The 14,088-nt window shown below is 31.2% G+C and overlaps 1 protein-coding gene across 1 annotated transcript in view; it reads left to right on the top strand.

Moving 5' to 3' along the window:
* The window catches only part of LMBRD1 (LMBR1 domain containing 1), a 115,816-nt gene extending 102,634 nt beyond the window's left edge, over window positions 1-13,182 (top strand). Inside the window, exons 15-16 of the mRNA XM_063097218.1 lie at window positions 12,406-12,497; window positions 12,671-13,182. Coding sequence (XP_062953288.1) covers window positions 12,406-12,497; window positions 12,671-12,784 — 206 coding nt within the window. The 3' untranslated portion in view covers window positions 12,785-13,182. The remainder of the gene's footprint in view (window positions 1-12,405; window positions 12,498-12,670) is intronic.
* Window positions 13,183-14,088: the final 906 nt, after the last annotated feature.

Below are 14,088 nucleotides of genomic sequence, written 5' to 3'. Positions count from 1 at the left end.
TTAGATAGAATACTGCTTTCTCTAGATTGCAAGGAAGCAAGCAAGGATATGGGCTCAGATAGTAATTTTTTACTATCTGAGGGTGAGCAGGAAGTGGCATTTTTATATGATGTCTCAATTTTCTGTGAAGTATACGTTCAGCTCATCTACTGAGAATTAAGCGGACCGTGGGGTAGACAGTTGAACAAAGTGGCAAAAGCTTTTGATAGTCCATGAAGAATACAAGGTACTTCAAAAAGTTTGTGGGAAATTGAATTAAAAGATAATATGAATCATTCCATGAATTTTTTGAAGAACCCTCATAGAAGAGGGATGTGACTGAAGCTAAGTTTGTGTCAGGTAAATATATCAAGGGACAAAAATGAAATTATCAATTTGCATTTTTGTTGAACAAATCTGTACAAATGGTATGATTGTTCTCCATCAGTGATTAGGTTATTTGAAGGTTAGGTTGGATTGAAGGATTGAATTAGGATTGGTGATTTAAGGATGAAAAGCAAAGGGCAAATTGAGGGTTAGAGAATAAAGTGACCAACCAGAGTCCAAAATGCATTCAGAAATAAGGGAAGAGACTAAAACTGGAAAAAAGGAGCAAAATCAAGAGATGAGGTGGAGATACAAATATGATGGGGATAACTTTACTATGCCTGAAGAAACAGTAGTAAAATGTGTTAGCATAAATACCACTTGATTTTCCATTTCTACTTTACTAATAACTTTAGTGCCAGATTTTTAACTTTGAAATGTTTACACACATGACAAGTAGGGCTGATAGTTGAAATGCTTTTGGTTGTCATTTTTAGCTAAATGAAAATAGAATGAAAAATTAGCATTGAGTGGTTTATAATTTTTTTTTTTAAAACTAAAGGAGCAATTACCTTGAAAATCTAAAATAGACTCTTTTCCTCAAATTGTTACAGTAGTATTGAAACCTTAGCAGAAAAACAAATAAAAACAAATTGAGTTTTCAAAATGATATTGTATTGCTAAAGGGGGCTTTAGAATGTTCCTATATTGCTGAACTGAGTGAATTTGTTGTTATAGATCAATAAAGCTTTAGTCCAGTCATACAGTTGACTATAACTTTTTTATAAATCACATTCAGTATGTTTCTTAAGTCTAATTACATCTAATTTAAAGTGGTTAAAATGACTTTGAACTACTGAATATTTTTCTTAAACATTTCAGTTGACTCATCCTTTGAAATGTTACTTTGCAGAACAAAAACATACCCTTTGGGTTCATAGATTTAAGTTATTTTTTTCCAATCTTTTTTGTTCTGTAGCACATCTCTAAAGATTAAATTTGCCTGTGCATACTTAGAAGAGAATGGTAGAAATAGGATAATTGAATTTGAGGTGTTAGGGTAGATTTTTTAAGAGAACACATTAAATGATGTTAGAGAAAGATGAAGAAGCAGATTAGAGCATGAGATTAGACACACAAGGGTAGATATGAGGTAGCATGTATCGCGAAGGACTTAACAGTATCCAGTTAAATGGAAACTAGGAAATCTCAACATGTGGAGAAAAAAGTTAACACTATTCTTTTTTTTTTTTGTCTTTTTGTGACCGGACCGGTGCACCGGTCATTCTTATATAGGATCCGAACCCGTGGTGGGAGCGCCGCTGCGCTCCCAAGCGCTGCACTCTCCCGAGTGCGCCACGGGGCTGGCCCTAACACTATTCTTTGTGACATTTTGGTGGGAACATTTGACTAGAGTAGATGATACTATAATATAAATAACCCGTAAGGCACTTGATGTCACCTTGGCCATGTGTTTTTTGCAGGTAACAGAATTTTAGAGAATGATTTTTAGATTTAGAAACAAAAAATATAATTTTATGGGTTATAATTAAAATTATTTCTGAGAAAAAGATAATCTCCCTGGAAAGGTGTTAAAGCAGCAGTTTCTAAAAATTCATGTTGATCTCTTATCAATATTAAGCACATTTTAGAGATTTTTTAAGGTAGTATTTTGATCATATATGGGGTGGTCTGACATTTGTTAAACATGTAGAAAATATTGCTGAAACATTTGTTTTAAGTGTTTAGGATTCAAAAGAGAGTCATTCTTTTAAAAATAGGTACTTTTGTGTTTAAAATAATCTATTAAAGAGTAAAATGATTTAGCAGTAATCTTGTAAAGAATGCATATAATACTATATTTACAAAGTTCTCTTGAAATGACAATAGTGCTTATTTATGCTGACAGGTAAAACATAGTTTATATGTTTGAAGTGAGTTAACTGAACAAATTAGAAGTCAAGTTTTAAATTTAATGCAAAGGGACCTTTGCATCTCTATCTTCTTTAATTGCTACTTAATCTAATAAGTATTAATACATAGACTTAATTTGTGTGTAAATGTGAATAAAATAGTTTTAAACAAAGTATTACTAAAAGAAACATATGCATTTTGAAACTATAAATACTTGGGTCAAAATAGGAAGATGAAAGACCAATGTTCCTTAATGGACATGCACAATAGACATTGTGAGTACTGGGTTAGATTTGGGGAAGGAGAAAGTGTCAGGGGAAACACATATATATTTCCTACCTTCAAAAAGCGTACATTCTAATGGATCTGAATCTGAAAATAAATAATTGTAATGACAAAAAATAAATGGCAGGCTGTGATGAAATTATAAACAAAATGCTGTGGGAAAGCGGGAGGGGATAATGATTTATTCTGCCCAGGGGGCAATACGACATTTCATTTGAACTGAAAAGAATGTTAAATCTAAATGAACAAACAAAAAAATCTGAGGATATTTCAGTCAGAGAAAAAATAACTGCATTAACAAGGAGTACAGATATAAATGTATTTGGTGTGGTATAGTAACAATAAATTGAGACAGGACCATTGACTATTTGGAGAATACAGTGAATGATAAAGCACAATAATATGTTCCCAAATGATCATTTTTAAAAATCTGTGATTCCAAAGTCTTACTTCTGTTCTATGTACTTATTTTATCTTTTATTGATATAAACATGTGTTGTCATATTTGGACATTGAAGTAACTAGAAATGGAATGATCTCTGTAAATCAAACTTGATTTTTGTAGTTTTATTCTGGTTAAGTATATTAGTTCAGATAATATTTAGAGAGAATGACCCTTAAAAAATAGTCAAATGAGTTCTAGAATTAGGTTTTAGCTCGGGGATATGATGTTGCTAGAGCAAATGGTTAAGATGACTCAAGTTAGCAGATGCTAACATAGAAACTGGTGTGTTAAGCCGAACTACATGAATTACAAAAAACTGAGCAGACAAAATTAATAGCTAAATCGACTTATAATTAAATAGAGGAAGTACAGAAGGGGAAAAGTGATAATTATTTTGAATAATAATGAGGTTAGAGAAAAAACTAATAAAGTAAAATTGTATTGATATCTTACTTTAGAAGGTAGTTGAACACTAAGTTCTGGAGTAAACAAGGCCATCATCAAGAGATGATTCAAAATACAGTCTGTATAAATAAAACTTGTTCAATAAGCTATTTTGCTTTTGCTAACACATAAAACAACTTGGCCTATATTCACAGAACCTCAAGCATCTATCTTTCTGAAACCATTTATCTGAGGTATTACATAGGTTAGGATTAGAGAATCTTCCCCTCCTTCCACCCCCCATTTTTTGTACAGGAGTCATAGAAATGGGAATAAAGGCCATAAAGTAAGTTGTAAATAACTTAAAAAATATAAACTAGAATGTCAAAGAAAAGAAAAACTTTAGAAGGACCATTTAACTAGTTTAATGCAAAATCTAGGGACCCAAGAGATAAGAGTTAAAAGTAGCACAGATAGTATGAGACTTGAAACTTTAAAGCAAATGTCTGGGTTCCAAGCCTCTTTTTTTCTGCGTTTAACATTTTTGAGTTTTGTTTGAAAAAGAGAAAATGTAACACCATTTCATCATCTGTTTTTTACATTTTAAAAATTTAAAAGCATTGTTACTTTTTAAATATAATGGAAATGATCATTTGAAGCCACAGAGAATGAAAGTCACAGACAATATAAAGAAAAACTAGAGGTTAAAGGCTAAAACCAAGGTTATTGGAGAAGACATAAAAGTTTGGAAAATGAGAAATGAACCTGAATACTATAGCTTTATAATTTTTAGGAAAGTGTCATGTTCAGTGATCAATAGTGTTGATGCTTTGGAGATAGATTTAGCAACTTATAAATCTTAAACCTTTGAGAATGCAGTTTTAGTAGGATGGTATGGGGTGAAGAAATAGAGATTTGAGGATGAAATTTTAAACTGAGGAAAATTTTATATCTTAATGTAGTTTTGGTTTGGGCTTTCTAGATAGCCTAAAAAACAATCCCACATATTTAATGTCACATGAACTAAAAGCATGTGGGCATCACCGAACATTGTATATAAATATCATTTTTAATGTGGAATCTTACTAAAAAGGCATTCAGGAGCTCGATTCTCAATTCTTTATATCTATTTTCTTAATTCCTGCATTGAAGGAGAACATAGAGTTTGGTTTTGACCATTTTTGTTTGAGTAATTCATTAAACATCCAAGTAGAGATTTAGAGTTGGCAGTTGAGTTGTATCAAGCATTCTGGAGAAAAAGATTACGATAGATTAGTCAGGTATAGAAGGGAAGTAAAACTTTGAGATTGGATGAGAGATCACCAAGAGAATGAATATAAATGGAGATTTGTGAGGACCTGAAATTGGAATTATCAACACATATTATAGAACAGGTAACTAAAGGAAAGAAGTACGACCAGCTCAAAATACTAGCAGGGAACAAGAAATTAATTTTAAAAAAAGAAAGAAAGAATGAATGAATGAATGAATGAAGGAATGAAGGATTTCAACCCTAGCAGATTTATAAATGACCCAAATCAATAATTGAAATTAAACTCCATGTAGGGAACTACAGATTAAAACCACAGTGAGGTCTATCCACAGATTGTTTACTAGTTGTGTAAGAGGAAAAGTATAGTAGCTGTGCATCAGAGAAAATAGGCAATATCTGCACCAGGTGATCAAACTTAGCATCATTGAGGGGTATTGAGGGATGGACGTGTATCATGTGCCTCAGGATATGATACCCTGTGAAGAATGAGTAACGTGAATCCAATCATGAAGAAATATCAAACAAACCCAAATTGAGGAACATGCTATAAAGTAATTGACCTATGCTTCAAAATTGTCAGTGTTATAAAAGACAAAAAGGCTGAGGAACTGTTACAGATTAAAGACTATTAAAGAGACATCAAAAGCAATGCATGATTGTGGATTGGATCCTGTATTGCAGGATGAGAGTAGAGTACCATAAAGAATATTACTGGGATAAGTGACAGTTGGAATATGGACTGCACAGTGAATAAAAATATATTATCAATATTAAATTTTCTGAATTTAATAGCTGTACTGTGGTTGTGTAAGAGAATATTCTTCTGTTTAAAAAATGCTAAAATGTTAAGAGGTCAAGCTCCATGATATATAGTTCAGAAAAAGTAATTACGTATATACTGAGAGAATGAGAAAAGGGAGGAAAAAAATACAGTGAGTACCATTATATATCACCCAAATGTCTGCTGTTTTAAAAACTGACAATACCAAGTATAGGCCAACACATGGAATTACTAAACATAACCATTTCTAAGTACTATTTTAGGGGTATTAGATACTATATTATTTATATAATTACACATTAGTCATATATATTTTAATTTTACATTAATATACATTATTTTTATAAATTTCATAAATTTATGTTCACAACATGATATATTTCATCCTGCAAAATGACAAAATTTATTTTGAACATAATAGTGCAATGCTACCTGGTAATTTCCTAATCAGTTTAGATTAAAAGGTATAACTCTTTATGAAAGTAAATTAATCTTTCTTGTTTACTTTTAATTTTGAATCTCCTACAAAATAATTCATCTCTTACATTTTCTTGTTATTTCTGGTATAAGTTTCTAGCATCAAATAAAGTTTGATTTAAATACAGACATAATCATGTAAAATGAGTCATTGTTTGACTAAGTTTACAAGATATATTTCTTTTGAAGATGCATGCAGCAGGACAGTTAAATTCAACAAAGAACATTTTAAAAACTCTTCAGAAATTAAACCTGTTCTCTAAGGATAGATAGTATTTTAAAACTTATTGAAGAATTTTTTTCACATTTTTAATAACTCACCAATGTAAATGCAAATATGATGTTCTGTATTTAGTGATATAATCGAGCTTTCTTAAACAGTTTAAGATTTTTTTATAAATTTCTAACCTATTTTTAATGATAGAGCAATTTTTACATTTTCTTATGTGAAACTTTTGCTATGAGCAGAGTTTGGCAAATTTTCTAATCACAGTAATTTTGTATGATAGCGTCAGCAACCTAACCTTCTTCTTTCTGGTTATTTTCCAAATTTGCTCCATCAGCTCTAGCATATTGTCCATTCTAGAATACCATATGTAATTTTAACAATTTATAATAAATATAAACCATTCCCAAATGCAGATCAATACATTTTAAAAGCTTTTGAATCCCCTGAAATGTGGGGAGATGACACCAACATAATGTTGCTATGCTGAACAGTTCTGGGCACAGTCATATTTCCCTGCCTCTATGTTAAATAATAGTTTGAACAAGCAAACTTAATTTATCTACTTAATCTAGGAAATATTTACTCCTGACTGAAACTAAAATAGCTTATATATCAAGATTAATTGTTCTATGCGACTTGCTTCAAGACTTTTCATTTCATTGTGCCCACCAATTCAAAGCTACTTTGTCATAAACTTAGCCCAATTCTAACCAGTTCCCCACCTTACAAGACCTTGGTTAAATGGTCCAGCCATCCCAGCCCCTAAAACCTTAAAAATATCCTTCTCTGTCTTTCATCTTCCTGTTCTCCCTCACTGCAGTTAGTCTAATAAACTTAGCTTTGCTAGGTCAATGAGTTTTCTAGTGGTGTCTGTAGAGTTGACAGTTGGTAACATACAGGTCCAAAATGCTTGGGACCAGAACTATTTCAGATTTTGGGGTTTTTTTGGATTTTGAACATTTGCATTTGTACTTACTATTGTATATACTGATTCCACATCCCTAATACCAAATCTGAAATTCAAAATGCTCCAGTTAGCATTTCTTCCAGTGAACATCATGTCAACACTCAAAATGTTTCATATTTTGGAGCCTTTCAGATTAGGGATTTTTGGATTAGGGATTCTCAACGTATATAAACTAGTTATGCTGAGTAATTTAAGGGGGAAAATAAAGAATTCAGAATCTTAAGTTTCTGTTCTTATTTTCTAAATGCCTGCCATTTATCTGTATGGACATATATGTCCTGCCAACCCCTGAAACCTCAAGTCTGAGATTGAATTCTTTTCCTTCTCTCTTCCACTTATCTTTGTTATCCCATCCCCAGTCATGCGGGAGGTGGGTTGGGGGAGTTATTCTTTTTTTCTGTCATTTCCAGTAACTAACTAGTTCTCAAGTCCCACCAAGGTTAGATAATAAGTAGCAAAACAAAAAGGAACAAGTGGATATTTGTCCATCAATAAGGATACTTTAAATAACAATATAAATGTGCAATGTAATGATATAGCTTTATATGTTTTGACATAGAAAAGTAAACACCATATGATGGTAGATGGAAAAGTGTATATGTTATCTCATTTTTTAATGCTTTTGTGCATAAACAAAGTCTAAAAGTCTGGTTGTACCTCAGGCAAAAAATAGATACTCACTTTTTTTTTTTTTTTAATAAATACCTTTAATTACTTCTATAAGTAAAAAAAAAAAAACCAAACAAAAACACTATTTAGTATTATTTAAGAAAACAGTGATAGACAAGATAGTGACGTGCATCTGCCAAGTAGATATTGGTTTTAGAAACTTTTTCCTTCCAGTTTGTTGAAAAGTGGTAGTGGGGAAAATAGTTACAGAGACCTTTTTTAAAATTTAAAAAGGTTCTTAAATTCTTGGTACCATCTTTCCCCAGAATGTGGAATATTTTTCTTGCCAGTTTTTTGTCACTAGTGAGACAAAATACTTGCTTTAAAATTATTCTCCATGGTATGTGAGTTTTCTCAAATTCCTTCTCTGTGTATGCATATGTAACATAAAGTTTTATTTTATAAATTACAAATATAGACTGTAATTAATTATAAATTGATTTCAAGTGAAGGTTTAACATGATGATGACTCAATTATTGCTTAAATCAACACTAAGTATTTTTAAAAATATTTTTAAAGTAAAAGTTCTCTTTACCATGGTTAATAACCAAAGTTATCTTAGTGGCAGTCAATATACATTAAAAATGACATAAGAAGTAGTCTAAAAGGAAACAAGAAATATACAATAGAAGAATTATCAGGTAAATCAATAATGGGTGCTGTTATGAATAATGGTTTAATTCTGTATTCTGTTAGTTATTTCTCTGTGTGATATGTGAGAAAAAATGGAGGAAGGGTGGAAGTAGCAGGATTCAAAAGTCTTTCAATTTTATTAATGTACTTCAAATGCCCTTTTTGGCTTTTTAATTTTTGATCCTTTTTTGGGTATGGCCACTCTGTCATGGGGGGGCGGGCAACATCTACCTGAGCCCTCTATTTTTAGTTCTTTGTTAAAATTTAATCTTTAGTCTAATTGGAACTTTTATATGTCCTTTTGAGGAACAAGAGTCAGAAGTCTCCTGAACACTTCTGATTTTGGAACACGATCTCTAAATGAAACATCCTATAATTTAAATTTACTTTGATGATCAAACCAAATTCAAAATATTTATTGTGATTTTCTTAGTTGGGTATCCATAGAATGAAACCCATAGATCTCCTAGGTATCTGTGAATTAGATGAGCAGCTGGAAGAAGGCAGATGGTGAAGAAAGAAGCTCCCCTCCATGTATTCAATGTGGAATCATCACTTGAATATGAAGTATATTTGTGGAACTTATTAACAAAAATTCTTCTGTAGGTACATGCCACTTATATGTATGTGTGTGTTTGTGTGTGTGTGTGTGTATAGATATAAAGATAATTATAAAGAGCTGTTACATACTTGTGTGTGTGGATTTTTAGCCTAGTGTCATTTTTCAACAATGAAGAACACTAATGATGATTTTACCTTTTTATGTTATTTTAGAAGGCTTATGTCAAAGAGAGCGTAAGCCAATTTGAAATGACAGTGAGTGGATTATTAGACCTCTGGAGAAGAACGATTTGATTTTACTTGCTTCTGCCACCTCAGTCTCTGTTTTATAATCCCTGTTCTGGCCCTGAAATTTCTAATTCAGTCAAGTTCTGACTCCCAAAATACCTTTAAGTATGGAAATGAGTAATAAAACTCTTATTTTTTGTTTAGAGCATTAGCAGTACTGAGAGGATTGAGGGACTTTTTTTCAAACAGTTTTACACGTGTAAAATAGAACTCATGTAATACTTCAGCCATGGAAGATACTGTTCTTGTTTTTAAAATAATTGTGAACAGGTGTTTTTTCCATCCCAAGCAATCGCTTTCTTCCTTTTTGAAACATTCAAATTGGTTATTTTTAAAGGTATAACTATTTAGTAATGTATCCTATTACTGATTTATACACATTTGAATTTTGCCAAATCCATTTGTATCTTTTTAAACTATAGAGACAGAAAAATACTGAACAATGTACAGAATAGTCATGATACTAATGCATAAGCAATTATTTTTCTTACTACGATTGGAATTGGACATGTACTTTCAAGATTAATTATTTATTTTGCAGCCATTTGAGCAGCTGTGCAAAATCATGTTCTTTATCATGGGTTCGGTTATGCCTTGAAGAAGAAAAAGGAAGAACATCAATATTAACTGCCACTTTGCATGGGGCTTTTGATATACTTCATTTAATCTTTACAATGATCCTGTGAGGAAAGATGGTGATATCCCCATTTTCCAAGTGTATAGGCTCTGCAGTTCAGTTTTTCCCATTTACATGGCAAAGAAGAAGCCAAGTGATATTCACCTCCAAGTCTATCAGAGTCCAGAACCAGGGTTCCTCTTCCTTCACCGTGCTGGGCACTTTAGTTCTACTTTCATTTTCAGGATGCATTCAAGTGTCTTATTTTTACATTCTTGGAATCTTTCCAGATTTTAATTTAAAAAAATTAGAAAATGTACTGTGTAGCAATATGAATTTTAAATAAAATATCTCTTTTAAAATTTATTTTACTTGAACAAGTAGTCATATTAAATATGAATGAATGTGAGTACTTCGATGAGTACTTTAGTGTACTCAGGCTTGTCTAATAAAAAGGTAGACAAGTTGAATAGTTATATTACTGTGAAGTAACATCTATAATAGAAGTGAGAATAAAATGTGTGGGAGCATAGTAAATGATGAAGGAATTTCCTACCTAGGAGTCTCCTCTGCTAGACTGAACTCCCAGCACATAGTGTAAAGCCATAATCCTTAGGTGCTAAGAGAAACTTTTGTTCAGACACTGCTACTTAAAAAGTCTTTTTGGTTTTCTTAAAGAACTGTGAATATTCCTTCTAGGCTTTTCTGTTGATAAAGAGAGCAAAGAAAATGAAAGAAGCCCTTGGGGGATCAATAGATAGGAATTAAATTGGTGGTCCTTGCTCATGAAAGGAAGAGGCTGCTTGTCTATATTACACTGCATGTTTTCCTGCCACAAAAAGAGATGGCTTTGTCTGGTTTGGTATTGAGCAATTCTGAAGTAAATGTTGAAGTACAGTGGAAGGGATTAGAGTCGATAAGATTTAGATTATCTGAATCTTTGCATAACGTATCTAAGGCTTTGAAATAACAGGTCTTGTATTTTGATAAAATACAACCTAAATTCTACTTTTCAGAAAATTATGTGACAGCCAAAAAAAAAAATAAGATGTATTAGATCCCTTATGTAGTAAGATGGACTACAAAGCTCCCAGCTCCCAGCTCAATTTTATGTTTTAAGGGAAAATAGCATTCACTTACTGAACCTTAGAAGAGAGTTCATAAAAATAGAAATAAAAGGTGTATTTTCTTAGTTAGCAATAAGATGTGATATTGGTCTCCTGATTGCATGTAGGATTTTTTGCCATTGTCTATTTTGGATAAAAAATATGCAGAAATCATAATCTCTTTTGCAATTAATAGACTGAAAAGAAGTTGCCTTGTAAAATAAAGATTTTCTTCTGTAAAAAATAAAGGCCCTCTGAAGTTTGAGAGATTGATATCCTGTATGAGCTGCAGCACATATAATTTTTCAACAAGTTGTATTATATTGTGCTGCCCAGGACTTTCTGAATGGCTTGAATAAACAAGTATTTTCTTAGACATCATTTACTAGATAAGGGTCAATATAGAGATGACTTTGAAACATAATGGAAATAACATCTTTGAGTAAAATGAATAAAGAGTCTGACACAATTATTAAATAACCAGTCTGCTACTTTCTCTTTAAGAGTTACATTTTATTTGAAGGAGAAAAATATATTAATTTTTAATTCTAACTATAATGCTGTCTTAAACTCGAACAGGAATCATATTAGTAAATAATGATTTTTGTATTTCTTTAGAAGAAGAGCCATTTTTTCGATAATAATCTTAAAAAGAAAAAAAGCTCAGAAAAAACCTCTCAAGTTCAAGCTGTCCCGAGAATTGGTTTCTTAGAAAAGTACAACTTAATACTAACCATATCTGATTACAGTCGTTCCTCAGTATCCTTGGGGGATTGGTTCCAGGACCCTCAGAAGATGCTCAAGTCCCTTGTATAAAATGGCATAGTATTTGCATGTAACCTACACACATCCTTCCATATACTTTAAATCATCTCTAGATAACTTGTAATATCAAGTACAATGTAAATATAGATTTTCAGATATTCTTGATTGGATAAATTGTATGTAAATAGTTATTATGCTATATTGTTTTTTATTTGTATTTTTTTTAAATGTTATATTCATATTTTTCATTTTGTTTTGTTTCAAATATTTTCAAACTGCAGTTGATTGAATCTGTGGATGTGGAACCTGTGGACATAGAGGGTTGACTTTCTTTGTTCATTTTGTCTTAATGTTCATCAGGAAAACTTTATCTTTGTTTTCTTTTAGGATATGTCTGGCACTTCAGGTTAAAACTATTTTTTTATTGTAAATAAATTGAGCTAGCCAATTTTTTTTTTAAAACTTAGGATCTGTATTACATAGATAGCATTATTTTATTAAAAAATGTCATATTAGTTGGCAATTTAACACAATATTAAGGTGTTGAAAGGCTTTGGAGAGAGACCTAGATTTCAATCCCATCTCTAGCACTTATTAGCTGTATGATCTTGGTCATTAGCTTTGATTAATAATCTTTTAGGTACAATTTAATTATCAATTTTAAGCAAGAAACTATCTCATTATAGTCTTTATTTGCTTTTATAGATCAATGTACTGTTACTCGGACATACCTGTTTCTTCACAAATTCTGGTTCTTCAGTGCTGCATACTATTTTGGTAACTGGGCCTTTCTTGGGGTAAGTACAGGTATCCTAGGGCTGATTTTACCTTCCTTTATAAAGTAAAATGTACAAACTCTTTGTTTGTATCTTAGTAGTCCATTTGTGTCACAGCACTGCTATTTTAAAAATATTACTTTCTGAATGATTTTAGATTTGAGAAATAATATATAGCTTATTTAAATTTACAGGTATTCTTGATTGGATTAATTATATCCTGTTGTAAAGGGAAGAAATCAGTCATTGAAGGAGTGGAAGAAGATTCAGACATAAGTGATGATGAGCCCTCTGTCTATTCCGTTTGACAGCCTTCTGTCTTAAAGATTTTATAAAGCTGACTGAATATATGTTATGCATTTTTAAACTATTAAACTGGTATTGGGACAAACTAACTAGCTTTCATCAAAAATGGGAGCATGGCTATTAAACAAAACTATATTTTTTATGTTTCCTGAAGTAACATTATTGTATCATAGATTAACATTTAAAATTGCTGTAATAACACTGTGTAAATATAAAACTACTGGCTTTGTGAGGGAATGTTTGTGGAAATTTTTTTTCTCTAATGTATAATAGTGTTAGAAATCTTCCAGAATTAATATTACTTTTGTTGCTTTTAAAAATGATAATAAATCATTTGTATCTGTGCCTTGGGTTTTCCAGAGTAATGTGGGATTTTAAAGTATCTATATCTGATTGTCTAAAAATAATATTCAAGTATAGCTGATGAATAAATGTTACTCCCATATGCAACTTGTTTTTAATTTTCTACATAAAATCATTGGTGCCATTCAAGTAGATTTTATGAAACGATTTTAAGCTACTTAATGCTCTAAGAACATGGCATTCCAAGATGTATTATATTGCTCACATATTAATCCATTAGGTATACTGCTACCTCTACAATATTTAAAGCATATATTTAAGTATTTAAGGCATATTTATTGTTGTGGGTAGCTTTTGTTTTACAGCTGGCCTCAAATTTGTGTTCCAGAATAAATGGGGGTATTATCAAGAATAATTAATCTTGAAAGAAGTTAATTTACTGATCATTTTAAGATACATAACATTATATTTTGACTTTAAAGATTTTTTTTCATTGTAAAGATTTGAAATTTGTAAAAGATATAGTGAAAGCTATATAACATCAATATGACATTTGGAACACATTCTGAAGAGTGAGAAATAATCACAAATGATATTTTAATTTACTAACATAAGCAAGTTAGAACTCATAAAGAAACACATATCATAATCCTGGAAGTAAAATACTGTTAAGTTTCTGAAAATGATTTAAGAATTAACGCCCATCTTCAACTCCATTCTTCTCTCCTTTAATTTTTGTACTACTTTTCTCTATTCTCATTATTTGTCTCTCTTTATATACCTTCACAGCCTTCATGTTTGGCTTCTGCTTCTTCACCTAACCTTTGATGTTATTCACCAGGATGTAACTCCCTTCTGTTCTTATATTTGTGGACAGTTTCTCATACTCTTAGCTTTCATCTATATTACTTTTTCTTAACCTCTGAACTCTTAAGTACCTGTTAACTAAAAAATACTGCTTCATTTGCAACATGTTGAAAATTGAACTTCTCATTTTTCTTGG

This window comes from Cynocephalus volans, chromosome 5 (genome assembly GCF_027409185.1).
Source record: "Cynocephalus volans isolate mCynVol1 chromosome 5, mCynVol1.pri, whole genome shotgun sequence".
NCBI classification, from domain to species: Eukaryota; Metazoa; Chordata; class Mammalia; order Dermoptera; family Cynocephalidae; genus Cynocephalus; species Cynocephalus volans.
This window is presented reverse-complemented; position numbering and strand designations above follow the sequence as displayed.